This window comes from Colobus angolensis, unplaced genomic scaffold, assembly GCF_000951035.1.
Source record: "Colobus angolensis palliatus isolate OR3802 unplaced genomic scaffold, Cang.pa_1.0 Scaffold197, whole genome shotgun sequence".
Lineage (NCBI taxonomy): Eukaryota > Metazoa > Chordata > Mammalia > Primates > Cercopithecidae > Colobus > Colobus angolensis.
The window spans coordinates 1,258,928-1,279,930 of record NW_012115121.1 but is presented as its reverse complement, the minus strand read 5'-3'; the positions used below and the strand labels follow the sequence as shown (position 1 = coordinate 1,279,930).

Sequence of the window (21,003 nt, the reverse complement as noted above, 5' to 3'; positions counted from 1 at the left end):
TCGTGATCCACCCGTCTCGGCCTCCCAAAGTGCTGGGATTACAGGCTTGAGCCACCGCGCCCGGCCGACATTTTCTTGATAAAACATAAAATCTGTTTCTTAGGCCAGTTATCAAAAAGGCAAAGAAAAACTTTCTGCAGTATGATTGTTCTTTCTTGGGGGAAGCTCATTTAGATAACCTGGAAGTTGAGCCAGATGAAAAGAGCACTTGAATTTAATTAGACAAAGGAACAATGTTACACAATAACTGTTAACAATTCAGACACATGACGAAAAACCACAAGTAAAGGATCAAGGCCTTCAAGATGAACATTTTAGTGTCAGGATATAACAGCAGAGTTACAAACACAGAAAACAGTTATAAAAGCTTATAGAAAAAAGCTGAAGCAAAGAGTTATCAACCTATGCCTTCTCAAAAGGTGAAAAAGCAAAAGGTAGCAATGTATGACCTGAAAATCATGTGCTATGAGACACAGCAGAAGTTGAACCTCCAGCTGGGCATGGTGGCTCATGTTTGTAATCCCAGCACTTTGGGAGACCTAGGTGGGTGGATTGCTTGAACCCTGGAGTTTGAGACTAGCTTAGGCAAAATGGCAAAAGCACATCTCTAAAAATAAATACAAAAAATTAGCCAGGCACGGTGGTGCACACCTGTAGTCCCACCTACTCGGGAGGCTGAGGTAGGAGAATCGCTTCAGCCTGGGAAGTGGAGGTTGCAGTGAGTCAAGATTGTGCCACTGCACTCCAGCCTGTGACAGTGAGACCCTGTCACTCAAACACACACACACAAGTTGAACCTGATACTTGAATCTGAGAAATTTCAAAAGGAAAATGCTACCTTAAGAAATAAGGCTGGGTGTGATGGCTCATGCCTCCAATTCCAGCACGGTGGCAGGCCGAGGTGAGAGGATCACCTAACAAAGCGAAACCCCATATCTACTAAAAATACAAAAATTAGCAGGGCATGGTGGCGTGCGCATGTAATCCCAGCTACTCAGGAGGCTGAGGCAGGAGAATCCCTGGAACCCGGGAGGCAGAGGTTTCAGTGAGCTGAGATCACACCAATGCACTATAGCCTGGGTGACTGGGTGAGACTACCTCCAATAAATAAATGAATTAATTAATTAAAATAATCATTTTAAATAAAGAAGACAGCATTTTTAACCTGAAATGGGGAAATTAAATAGATACCAGGAAGAAATGTAGGACAAAACAGAAAATGCCCGCAGTTTAGAAGATGGCTGATAAACAGATTCTGGAATTAAAAATTAAAACCTATTGCAATTTTATTAAAAGCTGATCAATACTTCAAGTAAAACTCATTGTTTTAAACATAGAGATTCAGACTTTGGTCCTAAATCAATCAGTGCACTCCTGACACCAATGTTTAATTTTTAGAAAAAACTTACAAAGAAATCCTTTCCAACCCTGTCAACCTGATCACACATAAATCTTCCTTTATAAAGCCCAGCCTTCATAAACCCTCTGTGACTTGTTTAGATCCTTTATCATTTTCTCAAACACCTAGTCTAGTCCTATAATTTTTCGTTTTTGATATTGGAACAACCATTTTGCCTTAGAACAAAAATTTATCACAGACATTTTAAAATTATTAAACTAAAAATATATCTTTATATCCATAACTATCTTTGTATCTCTCCCTCTCTCTCTCCCCCTCTCTCCCTCCCCCACACTGGTTTTTCCTCCAATTTTAATTTTCTTCTTAAATTTATATTTTGAAACAAACTTTAAATAACCTGTGAATTTGACAAAATCATTATTTTTTAATTAAAAAAACGCATTGTCCTCTTATAATGTTATGTGTATTAATAGATCTAAGTATATTTAGTGTTTTTATAAAATTTAAGAATCCAAGAACCAGCCGATTTATATTCAGCAATTTGTTTTCGTTTTTCTCTTATTTGGATATGACTCAGGCATTTAATGAGCTATTACTTAATTTAATGTAACATAACTTAAAGATTTCAAATTACTTGCAAAGTTTAGTTATAAATGTTTATCCCATTTACAGTTACATAAATTTTTTAGCAATTATGCCTAGACTCATTATGAAAATTGAGGTATTAGAGCTAGTCATTATTTTAAGTTACTTTTTACTAATCAGAATTATAACCTGTTAATATCAGATATTTACCTAAGAACCTAAAGTGAAATACATGGGTATGTTGTAAATAACTCAGAAGATACAGCTGTTTTTATTAAATCAATAATATTAATTTAATCTCACATATCAAAGAATTACATGAAGATCATTTCATTTTAGGCTGGACTTAAAGCTCCATGACTTTAAAACAGTTAGCAGCAACAAACATAAAACTGTCTAACTACTAATTCCAAGCAAAAATGTATTTTGACAATTTTGAAAGTTTTTTTTTTTTTTTTTTTTTTTACAGCATCTCACTTTGTCAGCCAGGCTGGAGTGCAGTGGTGCAATCGTGGCTCACTGCAACCTCCACCTCCCGGTTCAAGCAATTCTCCTGCCTCAGCCTCTGAGTAGCTGGGACTACAGGCACACACCACACCACCATGGCTGGCTAATTTTTGTATTACAATAGCATCAAAAAGAATAAAATACTTAAGAATAAGTTTAACAAGAAACCCACAAAGCTTATCCTCTGAAAACCACAAAATACAGTTGAAAGAAATTAAAAGTAAATAAATGGAAATATTCATAAATCAGAAGATTTAATATTGCTAACATAGGCCAAGTGCGGTGGCTCATGCCTGTAATCGAAGAACTTTGAGAGGCCAAGGTGGGTGGATCACCCGAGGTCAGGAGTTCAAGACCAGCCTGGCCAACAAGATAAAACCCCATCTCTACTAAAAACACAAAAAATTAGCCAGACGTGATGGTGCACACCTGTAGTCCCAGCTACTCGGGAGGCTGATGCTGGGGAATCACTTGAACCCGGGAGGTGGAGATTGCAGTGAGCTGAGACCGTGCCACTGTACTCCAACCTGGGCGACAGCGAGACTCCGTTTCAAAAAATAATAATATTGCTAAGATAATACTCCTCAAATTGATGTACAAATTCAATAAAATTCCTATACACATTCTCCACAGTTTTTTGTTGTTGTTGTTTTTCGGAAACTGACAAGATGCTCCTAAAAGCTACATGCCAAATTTATGGAACTCAGAATAGCGAAACCAATTCTGAAAAAGAACAAAGTTGGAAGACACATACTTCCCAATTTCAAAACTTAAAGTACAGTAATCAAGGCAGTGTGATACTGGAATAAGCACAGACATACAGATCAATGAAACCGAACTGAGAGTAAAGAAATAAACCCTTACATTTATGATCAGCTGACTTTCAGCAATGGTACAAAAACAATTCAGTGGAGAAAGGATACTCTTTGCAACAAACACTGCTAGAATAGATTTCCATATTTTAAAAAATGAACTTCAATCTATACCATGCGCCATGTACAAAAATTAACTCAAAATGGATCACAGACCTAAATGAGTTTTACCTAAAGACTAATCCCACAAACATTCTTAAAGAAAGTAAGAAAAAAATCCTTGTGACCTTGGGTTAGGCAAATATTTCTTAGATAAAACTATACAAGCACAATCCACTAAAATAAAATTTGCTAAATTAGACTTAAAAATCTAGAACTCTTATTTTTTCAAGAAATTGTAAAAAGAAAAAAGCAAGCCAGAAACTGAGAAAATATTTGCAAATCATGTATCTTTTTTTAAAAAAAGAAAAAAAAAGCCCTTTAACTCAAATATATAAAGAACTCTCAAAATTCAATTACAAAAAAACAACCACAATTTTTTTTCAAGGAGACAAAAGATTTGAACAGGCATATCACCAAAGAAAGTAATATGACAGCAAACAATCACAAGAAAAGACATTTAACATCATTTGTCATGAAAATGCAAATCAAAACCACCAGGAAAGACAACCAAACATCTATTAGAATGTCACAAATTAAAATGACTGGCCAGGCCAGGTGTGGTGGCTCACACCTGTAATCCCAGCACTTTGGAAGGCTGAGGAGGGTGGACAGATTGAGGTCAGGAGTTCGAGACCAGACTGGCCAACATGGTGAAACTCCGTCTCTACTAAAAATACTAAGCTGAACATGGTGGTGGGTGCCTGTAATCCCAACTACTCGGGAGGCTGTGGCAGGAGAATTGCTTGAACCTGGGAGGGGGAGGTTGCAGTGAGCAGAGATTGTACCACTGCACTCCAGCCTCGGCAAAAGAGTAAGACTCCATCTCAAAAAGGAAGAATAAAAAAGTAAAAAATAGGCCGGGAGCAGTGGCTCATGCCTGTAATCCCATCACAGGCCGAGGCAGGCAGATTATGAGGTCAGGAGATCGAGACCATCTTGGCTAACATGGCGAAACCCCGTCTCTACTAAAAATACAAAAATGAGCTGGGAGTGGTGGCATGTGCCTGTAATCCCAGCTACTTGGAGGCTGAGTCAGGAGAATCACTTGAACCAGGGAGTCGGAGGTTGCAGTGAGCCGAGATCGCGCCACTGCACTGTAGCCTGGCGACAGAGACTCCGTCTCAAAAATAAATAAACAAAAAATGAAATCACTGACCATACCAATTGTTGGTAAGGACGTGGAAACTCTGGAACACCACACACTGTTGGTGGGAATGCAAAATAATACAACCATCTTGCCAACAGTTCAGCAGTTTCTTAGAAATGCATACATCTTGCTGGGTGCAGTAGTTCCACCTGTAATTCCTACACTTTGGGAGGCCAAGGCAGGCAGAGTGCTTGACTCCAGGAGTTTGAGACCAGCCTGGACAACACAGTGAAACCCTGTCTCCACAAAAAATAGAAAAAAGTAGCCAGGTATGGTACCACTGCACCTGTAATCCCAGCTACTCAAAAGGCTGAGGTGGGATGATCACTTGAGCCTGGGAGGGGGAGGCTGTAGTGAGCCAACATTATACCACCACATTCAAGCCTGGGTCACAGAATGAGATACCACCCCCTCCACAAAAAAAGGAAAAACCTACTATCTGACCTGCCATTCCTATTCCTAGGAATTTATTCAAGAGAAATGAAGGCACATGTCTATACAAACTTGTTCACAAATGTTCACAGCAGCTTTACTTGGAATAGCCAAGTACTGGAAACAACACGAAAATGGATGAACTGTGATATAGTCATACAATGGAAGATAAAAGTAAATTAACTATTGAAATAAGCAACAATAAGGACTAATCTCAAAGTAATTATGCTGAGTAAAAAAAAAAGGCCAAAATATTCCATGTATATCAAATCATAGAAAGTGCATATAGGCATACCTCACTTTATTGTGCTTTACTTTATTGTGCTTCACATACAGTGTTTTTTCTTTGTTGTTGCTGTTGTTGTTGTTTCACAGATTGAACGTTTGTAAGCAACCCTGTGTCAAGTAGGTCTATCATGTCATTTTTCTAACAGTACGTGCTTACTTCATGTCTCTATCACATTTTGCTACTTCTCTCAATATTTCAAACTTTCTCATTTTTTTTTTTATCTGTTACAGTGAGCTGTGATCAGTGATCTTTGATGTTACTATTGTAATTGTTTTGGGACACCACAAACAATGCCCATGAGACATCAAACCTAACTGATAAATGTGTGTGTGTTCTGAGTGCTCCACCAACTAGCCATTCCCCCCACCTCTCTCTCCTCTTGCTTCTCCATTCCCTGAGATACAACAATATTGAAAGTAATAACCAACCCTACAATGTCCTCTAACTATTTAAGTGAAAGGAGGAGTCATACATTTCTCACTTCAAATCAAAAGCTAGAAATGGTTGAGTTTAGTAAGAGAGGCAAGATGAAAACAGAGATAGTCCTAAAGCTAAGCCTCTTGCACCAAACAGCCAAACTGTGAATGCAAAAGAAAAGTTCTTGAAGAAAAATGAAAAGTGTTACTCCAGTGACATGAATAATAAGTAAAACAACCTTATTACTGATATGGAGAATGTTTCAGTGGTCCAGACAGAAGACCAGACCAGCCTTAACAATCCAGAACAAGCCCCTATCTAATTCAGAACAGTTTAACTCTCTTCAATTCTGCAAAAGCTGTGGGAGGTAAGAAAGTTGCAGAAGAAAAGTCTGAAGTTAGCAGAGTTGGTTCATGGAAGTTTAAGAAGCTATTTCTGTAACATAAAAGTACAAGGTGAAGCAGCAAGTGCTAATGGAGAAGCTACAGCAAGTTATCCAGAAAATCTAGCTAAGATAATTGAAGAAGGTGGCTATACTAAACAACAGATTTTCAGTGTAGACAAAACAGCCTTCCAGTAGAAGGCTTTCTAGGACTTTCACAGCTAAAGAGAAGTCAATGCCTGGTTTCAGAGCTTCACAGGACTCTTTTGTTAGGGGCTAATGCAGCTGGTGACTGACTATGTTGAAGCCAATGATCATTGACCATTCTGAAAATACTAGGGCCCTATGAATTATGCTAAATTGACTGTCTGTGCTCTATAAATGAAACAACAAAGCATGGATAACAGCACATCACCATGGTTTACTAAATTGTCTTTTCTTTCTTTTTGAGACAAGAGTCTTGTTCTGTCATTCAGGCTGGAGTGCAGTGGCACAATTGGTTCACAGCAACATCCAGCTACTGGATTCAAGCAATTCTCGTACGTCAGCCACTGAGTAGCTGGGATTACAGGCATGCATCATCACACCCAGCTAATTTTTGTACTTTTAGTACAGACGGCGTTTTGCCATGTTGGTCAGGCTGGTCTAAAACTCCTGGCCTCAAATGATCTGCCCACCTTGGCCTCCTAAAGTGCTAGGATTACTGGCATGAGCCACTGCACCCTGCCCTACTAAATCTTTAAGCCCACTCTTGAGACCTACTGCTCAGAAAAATATTCCTTTCAAAAGATTACTGCTTATTGACAATATACCTAGTCATCCAAGAGCTCTGATGGAGATGTACAAGATTTTGTTTTCATGCCTGTCAGCTCAACATCCAATTCTGCAGCCCGTGAATAAAGGAGTAATTTCAATTTTCAAGTCTTAAGAAACACATTTCATAAGGCTATAGCTGCCACAGATAGAACAGATCCATCAGAAGAGTCACAAGAATCACTAAGTCAATTGAAAACCTACTGGATGATATCCAAACGAGCAAAGAATATTTTTCCAAGTAGAAGTGAGCACTGGGACATTTTAGTGCCAGGCTGCAGTGGACAGCCACAACAAAATCTCTCTTCTATTTTCTTTTCATAAGTAAAACACTAGACTTTAGATTCAGCTGAGATGTGGTGTGTTACAAAGCAGGCCTTTCCTACAGGGGTTACAGAGGCCGGCATTTCTTCCCTTGGTAGGAATGGCATGAGCTGTGTTGTGGGGCAGGCCACTGGTTTGCATGCTGTATCATTAGAGGGCATAAGCCAATTGATCTTTTGCAGTTTCTATTAAACTTGAACTGAGAAAAAAAACAAAAAAAGAAAAAGAAAACCTACTGGAAAGCATTCGCCATCTGGGTTGCCATTTAAGACCTTACGTCGGGCAGGTAAAACTGAGCGCGAGAGACAGGAGGCATGGGTAGAGACCTCAGGGGAAGTAACTGTCAAGGTTCAGAGAGCCTGCAGTGGTCAGCAGCAGAGAGGTGAGGGAGACAAAACCAAAAGCCAGAGCTCAGCCAAGAAGGAGGTACAAATAAAAACGAAGGAAAAAAAAAAAGAACATTTGTCAATAGTGAGAGGCCAAAATATCGACATTAATAGTTTGGAAGAAGTTGATTCTAATCCTTACGGATGACTTTGAGGGGTTCAAGATTTCAGTTGCAGAAGGAATTGCAGATGTGGCAGAAATAGCAAGTGGACTACAATTAGAAGTAGAGGCTAAAGATGGGACTGAATTGCTGCAATCTCATAAACAAACCTGAACAGATAAAAGAACTGCTTCTTACATATAAGCAAAGAAAGTGGTTTCTTGAGATGGAATCTACTCCTGGTGAAGATCCTGTGAACATTGTTGAAATGACAAGAAAGGATTTAGAATACTACTTAGTTGATAACATGGTGTCAAAATCTAAGAGAACTGACTCCAACTTTGCAGTTTAATATGGGTTAAATTCTGTGCAACAGCACTGCATGCTACAGAGAAATCGTTCACGAAAGGAAAAGTCAATTGATATGGCCTACTTCACTGCTGTCTTATTTTAAGAAAGTGCCGGCCAGGTGTGGTGGATCATGCCTGTAATCCCAATACTTTGGGAGGTTGAGGTGAGCAGATAGTTTGAGTTCAGGAGTCTGTGACCAGCCTGGGCTACATGGCAAAACCCCATTTCTACAAAAAAACATAAAAATTAGCTGGGTGTGGTGGTGCACACCTATAATCCCGGCTACTCAAGAGGCTGAGGTGGGAGGAGGTGGAGGCTGCAGTGAGTTGAGACTGTGCCACTCCATTCCAGCCTGGGCGACCAGAGTGAGACCCTGTCTCAAAAACAAAAACAAAAACAAAAAAAGAGAGAGAGAGAGAAACAATTACCACAGCCATCCCAGCCTTCAGCAACCACTACCCTGGTAAGCAGTCATCAACATCAAGGCAAGATCCCCCACTAGCAAAAAGACTATAACTTCCTGAAGGCTCAGATAATTATTAGCATTTTCTTTTTTCTTTTTTTTTTTTTTTTTGAGACAGAGTCTTGCTCTGTCATCCAGGCTAGGGTGCAATGGCGCAATCTCAGCTCACTGCAACCACCACCTCCTGGGTTCAAGCGATTCTCCTGCCTCAGCCTCCCAAAGTGTTGGGATTACAGGCGTGAGCCACCGCGCCCCGCCTGTTGTCATTTTTAACAATAATTTTTCATTAAGGTATGTACATTACTTTTTAAACATAATGCTACTGCACAATTCAGAGGCTATAGTATAGTGTAAACATAACTTTTATATGCCCTGAGAAATGAAAAAATTTACACGACTTGCTTTACTGGGATATTTCCTTTATTGTCACGGTCTGCAACCTAACCCACAGTATCTGGGGCATTCCTAAATTCGTGATAGACGGTTGCCTTGGGAAGGGTAAAACAGGATGGGCCAGAAAAAGAGATTACCAAGGCACATGAGTAAATGTTGGGGGTGATGGAAATGTTCCTCATCTTGATTACAGTGACGGTTTCATGGGAGCATATGTGTGCTGAAATTAATCAAACTATATTTTAAATATGCATAGTTTAAGAAAAAAGCCATATTTGAAGTAACTAAAAACATATATCTATAACAAATTAATATTGAAAATCTAAGCATGTATAACTGATGTTGCTAGAATCCAATTTTAGGAGGTTTTTTTAGTTTGCTTAAATGGCAAGGACTAGTGAATTGGTGCTGTGTCATTATTTCCTGCATCTGACAGGTTACGGTGGTTTTAATCAACCATAATAAGCATTAAATCTCTGGGCTAAATGTTCAAGAATCTTGAGAATTTAGATCTGGTAAATTTCTATAAGGCTTCTAAATCAGCATCACAATTCGACATTAAAATATTAGCTCCTATAATGTAACATTTATTGAAAATCTATGAGAAAAGCACTTAGGGTAAGGATATACTAAAAATAGAAGTTCTCAAGAAACTTAAATAATGTCTTACTGATTCAGCCCATTATCCCTCCAGCAGCCAGCTTGACACTATTCTAAAGAAGGCAACAGGTCAAATGACTAATCATTTGCTACTTTTCCTTACTTATTTTATAATCTTGGCTTACCAAAATATATTATACATAAATAACAAATGGCATAGCCACTTGTAGAGTATTCTACACTCCAAACAGATAAATTGAGCAGGTAACAACATCTCAGTTTCTTTTATAAAAATATGAAAACAATGACTGCCTACTTCATGTTGAAAAGATCAAGGTAAATAATGTGTGTCAGAGTATTTTAAACCATAAGGTGTTGAAAAATTACAGAGAATTGTCATCATAATAGTCTCAATACCGTTATCCTGGCCCCAGGGGAAAAAAAATCAAAAGCATGATGGCTGGCTGGTGAACGTACAAAATACATAGGCAAAAAAGAAAACAAAACAAAAAAAGTATATACACTTGGCCCTCCATATCTGCAGATGCTGATTGTAGGAGACTTGAGCACCTGCAGATTTTGGTATCTGAGGGAGTCTCGGGACACCTGTTTACATAACCCTTTCAGCAACAACAAAAGCTGGTAATAACTAATTTGAGCATTATTGTCTCAAATAAGAGAATGAGAGACAGGTCTCCGCTGAATCCCCTCTCTAGAGCTAGTGAAGTTTCTCCTTAAGAGCCCTTCTGGAAGCCTTTTAAGAAACTCTCATATAGAAGCACCCTGGAATCTCAGAAATTAATTATATCTATTAAACACACTGATATGTAAACTCCACTTAAAGTACCTTCTCTGAGGCGAAACAGAAACAGCCAATGGCAAGAGAGTTTTCCACTCTGCTCCTAACATTTCTGATCAGTCCTGTTTCCAAGTTAGACCTACAGTAAGCAGCCTAAGTTTATGATCAAACTCCCCAGATCAATTTCATTGAATTTATACTTTTTTTTTTTTTGAGACGGAGTCTCGCTCTGCCGCCCGGGCTGGAGTGCAGTGGCCGGATCTCAGCTCACTGCAAGCTCCGCCTCCCGGGTTCCCGCCATTCTCCTGCCTCAGCCTCCCTTGTAGCTGGGACTACAGGCGCCCGCCACCTCGTCCGGCTAGTTTTTTGTATTTTTTTAGTAGCGACGGGGTTTCACCGTGTTAGCCAGGATGGTCTCGATCTCCTGACCTCGTGATCCGCCCGTCTCGGCCTCCCAAAGTGCTGGGATTACAGGCTTAAGCCACCGCGCCCGGCCGAATTTATACTTTTAATACATTTCCAACCAATCCTGCCAACTCAATTCCACAGAACTCTAGGTAGAAAACAAAAAGTTTAAAAATTAATGTGAAAAAGTATCATAAACCTTTTAATTTCACTGTGGTCACATTCTCAAGTTACATTTGGGCAATCCACATTAATATGAAGACAGAAACAAGCTATGACTAGAGTTATATGAAGAAAATGTCTATTAGGGAATTTGAAACATTTTCAAGTTTCTAAACTATTATTCTCTGTGCACAATAGTTTAATACCTTCAGAAATAAATGTTTTGATTAATGAATGTATTCTTAAAACACTTCATTTTAATGTGTCACTACACTATTAGAAAAATAATTTAGACATTTCATTGATATTTTCCTATTTATGATTCTAGTTTTCTATCAATTTCATTCGAAATCTAAGGCACGATCAAAAATTGAAAATAATGCACTTACATCATTACTTCCTTTAGTGATCCAATAGCTTTTTCTAAAGTGCTTTTGTCTGGATTTTCATCAGCTGTATGCTTCTTAAGATCTGTAATAACACAATGTTTTCCCATGCATAAAAAATTCAGTGATTTCTCATCTAAGACTAAACTGCTGTCCATCTAGATATAGCTAATTTTTAAAGATAATATTCAATCTTTACTTTAAAAAAGTTTTAAGCACTGTTCCCTAAAAAGCTCTCTTACTACACGTCTGTTAAGGTTTTCATTTTTACTGACTAAATTTTCAGAATATGTAATCCTGATTTTCTTATACTGCTGTTCCAATCCCTTCAAGTAATACTTGGGGACTCCTAAAGTCCTCAAACTTTCTCCATAGTGCTAAATGAAAACACATGATCCTCAATAAGCTCAGAAATCAAAATGTATTTTGTGTTTCATACTGGGGCCCATGGCTACATCACAGAGAGCATCTGCTATCTTTAAGCACAGATTTTGTTACCTTAGAGATTTATACTTAACACATTGACTCTTCTAACCCAGGTTGTTTATTTGTGTTCCCTGTGCCATCCTTGGCATACTCTTATCAAATCTAGGTTTAACCTAGTACCACTGTCCACCTAATCTCTCACGTGGAATAATAGTAATAAAGCCTAGAAATCATTTTATTTATAACATTTATGAATTTCTACAAGTACTTAAACAATGATGAAGATATGCAAATTAGAAGAAAACCACAATGTTTTGGAAACCTGAAGTTTGTTCATATATTCTCCTTATAATTTGTAAATCAGAATAGTTTTAAATAGTGGACAAATCTTTTTATAAGCCAGTAATTCTCAACTATATAACTCTAAAAAACAAAAAAAAAGGTCAAATTTTTAGTTAGTACTATAATTCACATACTAACCAAGATTTTTACAGAAAATAACAGATTAAACAGTCACAAAATTTGTCTCCTTGTCTGCTGTAAATATTAGTGTAGATTTAGCTTAGGAATTAAATATTTTATTATAGGCTTTTCCTGTTTATAATTTAGTTATCCTCCTTTTTTTTTTTTAATTATTTTTAGAGACTGGGTCCCTGTATGTTGCCCAGGCTGGTCTCCAACTCCCGGGTTTACCCTCAGTCTTCCAAAGTGCTGGAATTACAGGCTATAATTTTGTTTTCATACGTAAGAATAAAATAAAAATGGATACTGTCTTTAGCCAGCTAAATATAACAGCATATATATACACATTTTTTACCACAGGCAAAATTTATGCATAAAAATTATCTGCTGTAAAATTCCCTTCTACTGATATCTATAGTTCAGTTCTAGAATAAACAGGTATGTTTCAAGAGTACTCTGAACAATCTAAGGTCAAAAAAAGTAAGCATAAAGCCACGTATATAGAACTTTACTAAAATTCAAAAACGGGCTACAAAAACTTGGGACATACAAATTATCTTCTCCTCGTGATTTTGTGGGCAAATTTTGTATGTACTTGGATGTAAAATGATTTTGAATTAGTGACACACCGTGAAATATTAAGAAAACTTTTAAATGAAAAGACAAAATATATACTACTAATCAACAAATAAAATATTTCAGGCCAAGCTGAATTTTAGTAGCACCAGTGACTATTTTTTAAGATAATCCATAAAGTAAAACATATATAAACTTTAATGCTGAAATCTAAGAAACTCTAAAAATGAGAAGAAATTCAACTTTTTTGGAAAAAACAATTCTATTAAAACATCTGACGTAGTTTGAAACAGATCAGACAAGTACCATTTAAAAGTAATGCAACACTGGGTAACCTCTGTACTGGTCGGATAAGAAGTTCAACAAGGCTCTGCCGTCCACATTCTGGTTTTGCTTGGTTTATCTGAAAAAAATTTATTCAACAATTTCAAAAAAGGTTTTCTGCAAAGATTATATGCCCTACTTTTACTGGATTACACCTTATCATTAGTGTCCCTGATACAAACTAATAGAGAAGAGGTGGAATTTCTCTGTGGTAGATTACTTGGCTGAATAATCTTCCAGGGCCTGAAATGGCCTCTTGGCCAGCCAGTGGTTAACATCTTACATAAAAAGTGAGTTCTTCTACACACTCCTATATATCCCACCTTAAATTTCTCTTAAGTCTACATCATTCACAAGAAAAAGCACATTTAATAATATTAATTATGCTAATACCATTAAATAAACAAAGTAAGGAACTGATAAGAAAAAAATCATTAAAAGCAAAACAAATCTCACTGGAAAATCATTAGGTGTTTTGAGAACTAAAATACATAAAACTTTTTTAAAAACTTTTTGTAGGGATGGGAGTCTCACTATGTTGCTCAGGATGATCTCAAACTCCTAGCCTCAAGCAATCCTCCCTCATCAGTCTCTCAAAGTGCTAAGATTATAGGCTGACATTGGCCAGTGCACCTGGCCACAACTTAAAAAAAAAGACCACATATAACATTCTTATTCATTCAACCACCTCCTGGTACCTAACACTAAATATAACAAACCTTCCAAAGCTAAACCTCATGGTCACCCACAAGTACAACTAAAACTAACAGATATTAATAGATATATTTTACTAAAGTTAAAATTTACTTTATTGTTTCATAATTTTGAATTACTTCAGAAATAATTCTCAAATTTTTATTTGAAAGAAATATACATTACCTTGAGAAAAGCATGAAATCTTGGTTTCTGTTTTTCACATTTAATAATTGTTTCCTTGCTCATTTCAAAGAAGTTTACAAAGGGAGGGTAGGTTTTTACCAAATCTTTTGACTAGAAAGAAAAGGGAAGAAAACATTATTTGTTATGCATTTGTCACCCCCTTAGAGACAATGTAACTTAAAGTCAAATAATTAATAGTCACAATCTGAAATATTGGATACAAAGTTTAAAGTAAGATTTTTCTCAAATTAAATATAGAAATTTATTTCATAAATTTCAGTAAAGAATTGCTAAACAAAATACATCAATTGGTATACACAGTCTAAAACATGAAAACACCCAGAAAAAAACAAAAGATATGTTAAAGCTTATTGTATTGATACAAACATGACAAAGAAAACGTCTATGAGTTTAAAAAATATTAATTAAATTACAGCTGATCTATGTAGATTCCAAAAGCATGGTATTTATTCAAAAATCCAAACCACCATTAAAAGATCAGTTATATTACTCAAAAATGCAAGCAAGAAAAGGAAAAGTGTTGGCTGATTGAGAAAATTAAAAAGTATCAAAAAAATGAGAAAATAATTTGTAAATTTTTAATTCTCAACCAAACTGAAAAAACATCTAAGAGATTATTTTGTAAGGAAAGAAGTTAGAGGCCTCAAAAAATAAAAGTATAAATGCCAGTGCTCAAGGCACTGAAACTTACAAATCCTATTTAAAGAGATTCAAAGAAATGTATAAATTCTATTCATAGAATCTTGTCGAAATGAATTTATAAAACTGAAGTTGTGTGGTTCTTATCCTAGTAAGAGGCAGTTCATTAGAAGCCTTTAAATAGAAACAGACATGACAGCAAAAAGTGTGATCAACTAAGAAGGGAGAAAAATAAAAACTTCTTTGTACATCTGGTAGAATTCAGCAATACTCACAGTAGCAAAGACATAGAGTCAACCTAAGCGCCCATCAATGATAAACTTGATAAAGAAAATGTGGTACATATACACTATGGAATGCTATGCAGCCATTTAAAAAAAAAAAAAAAAATGCGAGATCATGTCCTTTGCAGGAACACAGATGGAGCTGGAGGGCATCATCCTTAGCAAACTAACACAGGAACAGAAAACCAAACACCACACATTCTCACTTCTAAGTGGGAGCTAAATGATAAGAAGACATAGACACATAGAGGGGAACAACACATACCTGGGGCCTTTTGGAAGGTGGAGGGTAGGAGCAAGGAGAGGAACAGGAAAAATAACAAATAGGTACTAGGCTTAACACCTGGGTGACGAAACAATCTGTACAATTAACCCCCATGACACAGTTTTACCTATGTAGTAAACCTGTACATGTACTCCTGAACTTAAAATGAAAATTAAATAATATATAAAATGAAAATACAATCTGTGGCCATTTATGAAGGGCAAATAACTTGATACATACTAAAACAATTATAGTACAGCATGATAATTGGCATTCTTCTAATAATCTTGAGCTATTAAGATGTTAAATTGCATATAGAAGGCATGTTTCAGAAGACAAAGAACATTTCCAATATATTCTATAAACACAATCATGTCAAAGTTTTAAAACCTCTCACATTTAAATAGGTAAATTACATTCCTTGCCAGTCCTTGATGAGATCATATTTTAATCTGAAAACTTAAAAAGGAAATACAATACTTACATATTTCAGAAAAATGTCACCAATGCTTTTGCTCTCATCCCAATTAACGATAAGGTCTTCGAGATCATCCTGAAATAGCACGAGTGGAAATATTTAAAATTAAACCTGACAGCTCCTTATACAACTTTTAATATTTCCGAGATACTCGTTGGAAAGAAGCACTTTACGAAGTGTCTTAATTTAATGTGTAAAATAATGAACATCCCATTTTTTCTCTTCAACAAGGAATTAACTTTTACTACAAAAAAAAGTCCTTTGAAAAATAATTTTTAAAATATAAAGTCAATAAGCCTAACTTTCCAATGTGATGTGATAACTCAGTATTTTTTTCTTATTAACTATAAAGCTGATTGGTGTTATTAATTATAGAAAACTACTTTCAATCCTGCTGCTGAAGCATCTTATTTAACATCAGTCATTAAAAACTGTAATCTCTAACGGGGGTCAGCAAATTTAAAAGTGTGAATAAATGAGTGTGGCTGTGTTCCAATAAAATTTTTTTTAACCAAAACATGCAATGGGCTGGATTTGGCCCATGAAGCATAGTTTGTTAATTCTTCATGGTCTTTCTAAAATATTACTTCTTTGTAAAAACTTAGAAGAACATTTAAAAGCTTTATGATAAACAAACAAATCAGATGATAAAATGAGATGCCAAGAAATGATATGCCCTAATTGAAATTCTAAGTGATTTTAAAGTAGACATCAATCGACAAGCTCTTATACTAAAGACTCTCTAAAGTTTCATCCAAGACTGCTGGGACACCCTTTCAGTGGGATCCCTGAGATTAAAATTATTTTTGTAATACTGCTAAAGCATTATTTGACTTTTTCACTCATTCTCTCACAAGTATACAGTTGTTTTCTAGAAGCTACATGATATGTGATATTGCAACAGACTGAATGTAGAAGCAGATATGAAAACCAGTCTTCTATTAAGCCAGACAGTAAAAAAACTACAATACCACCACTCCCCTTACTAATTATTTTTGTTTGGAAATTATTTTTCTTAAAGAATGGTGCTTGTGTTGTCACGTAGTTATTATTTTAAGTGAATTAATATAAAATTAGATATCCCACATGCAAAAAGATGAACTTAAACCCTCACCTCAAGCAAAACAACTTTTGAAGAAAACAATCTTCAAAATCTTGAGTTAGGAAAAAAGTTTTTAGATATGACACTGATATCACAGTCCATAAAAGAAAAAATGAATACACTGAACCTCATCAAAATTTAAAACTTTTGTATTTCAAGAAAACTTGTATCCAGAATTTATAGAGAAGCCTTACAACTCAAGAAGACAATCCAATCAAAAAAACAGGCTATAGACAGTAGCCATTTCACAAAAAATAATATAAAAATGGCTAATAACCATGTGAAAAGACACTTATCATTAATCATTAGGGAAATACAGTTAAAGCCACAAGAGATGTCTCCTCACCAACTAGGATGGTTATAAGGTAAGAAAAAAAAGATAAGTGTTTTTCAAGAATGTGGAGAAGTTGCAATTCTCATTCATTACTGGTGAAAATAACAACTGACGGGTCTGAGCTTCTCAAGAGGCTGACGTGGGAGGATCACTTGAGACCCAGAGTTTGAGGCTGGCCTGGGCAATTAGGCACCAACACATCTCTAAATTGATTAATTAATTAACTTTAAAATGATGGGAAAACCCTGGCATTTTCTCAAAATTTTTAAATATAAAACTACCATATAGCTCATCAATCCTACTCCTAGGTACCTACTCAAGAGAAATGAAAACATGTCCACACAGACTTGCACACCACACTCACAGGAGCATTATTCATAATAGCCAAAAATGGAAACAATCTAAATGTCTTACCAACTGGTGAAGAGACTTTTAAAAATTAGTATAGTCATATAATGGAATATTATTTGACCAGAAAAAAAGAACTTCTAACATGCTACATTTAGATGAACTAAAAAAAACATGCTAAGAGGAAACCATATATAAAAGACCACATACTATATAAACATATTTACAACACTATATAGTGTATCAAATAGTGTATCTATATGCTATGTGTATATACAGAGTATCAATGTATATTTATAATATATTAAAGACATAAAATGTCCAGAAAACACAAAATCATAGATACAGAAAGTACATTAGTGGTTGCCTATGGCTGGGTGTAGAAATAAAGATGAATTGTAAGTAGACATCTTATTTGGGGTGGGTAGTGAAAATGTCCTAGAGTGGATTTATGGTGACAGTTGTACCACTTGGTTAAGTTATTAAAATAACTGAATTGTATCATATATTTAATTTTTTTTTTTTTTTTGAGACAGGGTCTTACTCTTTTGCTCAGGTTGGAGTGCAGTGGCACAATCACAGCTGACTGTAGCCTCAACCTCCCAAGCTCAAGCAATCCTCCCACCTAACCTGCCGAAGTAGCTGGGACTACAGGCATGTGCCACCACAGTCAGCTAACTTCTTTATTTTTTGCAAAAATGGGTTCTCACCATGTTGACCAAGCTGGTCTCAAATTCCTAGATTCAAGTGATATTCCTACCTCAGCCTTCCAAAGTGCTGGGATTACAGGCAGGAGCCACCAGGCCAGGCCTGAATTGTGTATTTTAAATAGGTGAATTTAAAAACATGTAAGATGTACCTCAATAAAGCTGTTAAAAAATAATACATCTTAAATAATATTTTAAAATTTTGAATACAGCAAATACCAATATATAAAATCCACATAAGTAAAACTTCCTTAATTTTTAAGAATGAAAAGGGATTCTAAAGACAAATAATTTAAGAATCACTGTCCTGTGTTAGTAGATTCAGTAAAGTTCAAAAAGGAGAAAAACTACTTTCAATAGCATAAAAGTAAACTCAAAGCAAGAATATTTTAACAGCCCACACACATCAAGAACTGGGAAGACTGAACTGTTCAGAACTGCACTTGAAAGAAAAAAAAGAAGGAAGAAATATTATAAATAAGTCTAATCTTGGGGCAATACAATGCAGTGAATTCTGGCACTGACTACTGAGGTTTAAATACTGGCTCTTGGGCTTGTTACTTCTGTGCCCTTGGACAAGTTATGTAAGCTATATGTTCCTCAATTTTCTATTCTGAAAAATGAGGAAAGTAATTATTCCTACATCATACAGGATTTTATGAGCGTAACTATCTGTTAGGGATTCCTCTATTAATGCATAAACCTGTAAAATACTTACATAAGAACATTGCTCTAAGAAAGCAAAATCATCTTGAGGCACTGTGAAATATAGTCTGCTCAGTTTCTGGTTAACTTTTAATTCCTAATGCTTGTTGACTAAAGATTGTTGTCTTAGGTCGGGTGCCGCGGCTCATGCCTGCAATCCAGCATTTTGGGAGGCCAAGGCGGGAGGATCACAAGGTCAGGAGTTTGAGACCAGTCTGGCCAGCATGATGAAACCCTGTCTCTACTAAAAATACAAAAAATTAACCAGTCATGGTGGCACGTGCCTGTAGTCTCAGCTACTCAGGAGGCTGAGGCAGAAGAATTGCTTGAACCCAGCAGGTGGAGGTTGCAGTGAGCTGAGACTGTGCAATTGCACTCCAGCCTGGGCAACCAAGCAAGACTCCATCTCAAAAAAAAAAAAAGATTGCTATTAGCTCAGGAACTAAGTAATAAAGCAACTAAGGCTTAGAGAGATTAAGTAACTTTCCTCAAATCACACAGCTGTGAACCAGTATTCAAACTCAGGATTGTCTGACTCAGATTCCATGTTATTCCACAGTCGTCCCCATTAGAAAGGGGGACTCAGTTTGGCAGGCGAGTCCCCAATAGCTTTATTCATAACACCACTATTTCTTACAACATTTCTGGGGAAAATGCCCGATACAATTTAGGACAGAGACTGAGATGTATCTCCTCCTCCTTGTCTATAATATATCAGAAATTCTCATAGGATTCTCTTAACTTTTCCTCCAAAAGAAAGGACAATTCTACAGTTCTAAGACAAAGCAGATTCCAAAGCCTGGGCAAGAACATTAGAAAAGTGGGAAAGTCATAAACAGATGGGGCTTAAGAAAGCTAAGCTACTTACTTCTTTTCTTCCTTGTTAAGATTTATTCTGCACTGTTAAGTAGGTAGTAACAGTGCAGAATTAATCTTAACCAGGGTTTCTCTTTTGCTGAGCTCACTGCACAGTAAGCCAACATACATGGGTTCCTAAAACAAGTACACAATTCTTTGAGGCTTACACTAAAATAAGATACATATATTTAAAAAACAACAACAACAACAAAAAGAACTCCTATCAATCCCTCTCTCTTTTGTTTCATCATAGTTGTGTAAAAGAGAAATTTGGTTTATTTTTTGTTTTGTTTTGAGACAGGGTCTCACTCTGTTGCTCAGGCTGGAATGCTGTGGCATGATCTTGATTCACTGCAACCTCTGCCTCCTGGGTTCAAGTGATCCTACCACCTCAGCCTCCCGAAGAGGTGGAACTACAGGCATGCGCCATCACACCCAGCTAATTTTTGCATTTTTTGCAGCGATGGGGTTTTGCCTTGTTGCCCAGGCTGGTCTCACACTCTTGGGCTCAGGCAATCCACTCGCCTCGGCCTCCCAAAGTGCTGGGATTACAGACATGAGCCACTGTGCCCAGCTAAGAGTAGAAAATTATACATCAAGGATTAATAATGTTTAATCCTGAAAAAGAAAAATTCATACTGAGGAAAAGAGAGAGATGTAGATAACAACCTCAAAAATTTTCATCTTACTCAAAACATCAGCTCACAAGATCTTGAAAGCAAATTAAGAATGAGGCTACTAAAGATGTTTACATAATACCTAGATAAGAAAAAACACTGAGTGCTAGTCCTGATTTTGAAATTTAAAGGTAACATGACCATCATTCAGTAAACATTTACTGACAGTAATGTAAATGCTAGACAGTGGGTGTAAACACAATGGGTAAAAAAGTTTTAACACTACACAAAACTTCTGAAGATTAGTTTACCCAACTTCATAAGTCAGTTATTATTATCCCATTTTATAAACAGGAAAACTGAAGCACTTAAAGTCACCTGACTTCAAACTCAATCAAATCTGCTTTGTTCAGGCCAAGCACAGTGGTGTAATCCAAGCACTTTGAGAGGCAGAGGCAGATCACCTGAGGTCAGGAGTTTGAGACCTGCCTGGCCAATGTGGTGAAACCCCACCTCCACTAAAAATACAAAAATCAGCCAGGTGTGGTGGTGCACACCTGTAGTCCCAGCTACTGGGGAGGCTAAGGCAGAAGAATCATTTGAACCCGGGAGATGGAGATTGCAGTGAGACAAGACTGCACCACTGCACTCCAGCCTGAGCAACAGCAAGACTTCATCTCAAAAAGAAAAAAAAAAAAAAAA

At 36.6% G+C, this 21,003-nt stretch overlaps 1 protein-coding gene across 1 annotated transcript in view; it reads right to left on the bottom strand.

Annotated features, from left to right (window-relative positions):
* ECT2 (epithelial cell transforming 2) overlaps positions 1–21,003 on the bottom strand; it is a 78,722-nt gene that overhangs the window by 25,680 nt on the left and 32,039 nt on the right. The window contains exons 15-18 of the mRNA XM_011941051.1: positions 15,637–15,705; positions 13,944–14,054; positions 13,047–13,143; positions 11,280–11,361 (exon numbers count right to left, since the gene is read on the bottom strand). Coding sequence (XP_011796441.1) covers positions 11,280–11,361; positions 13,047–13,143; positions 13,944–14,054; positions 15,637–15,705 — 359 coding nt within the window. The remainder of the gene's footprint in view (positions 1–11,279; positions 11,362–13,046; positions 13,144–13,943; positions 14,055–15,636; positions 15,706–21,003) is intronic.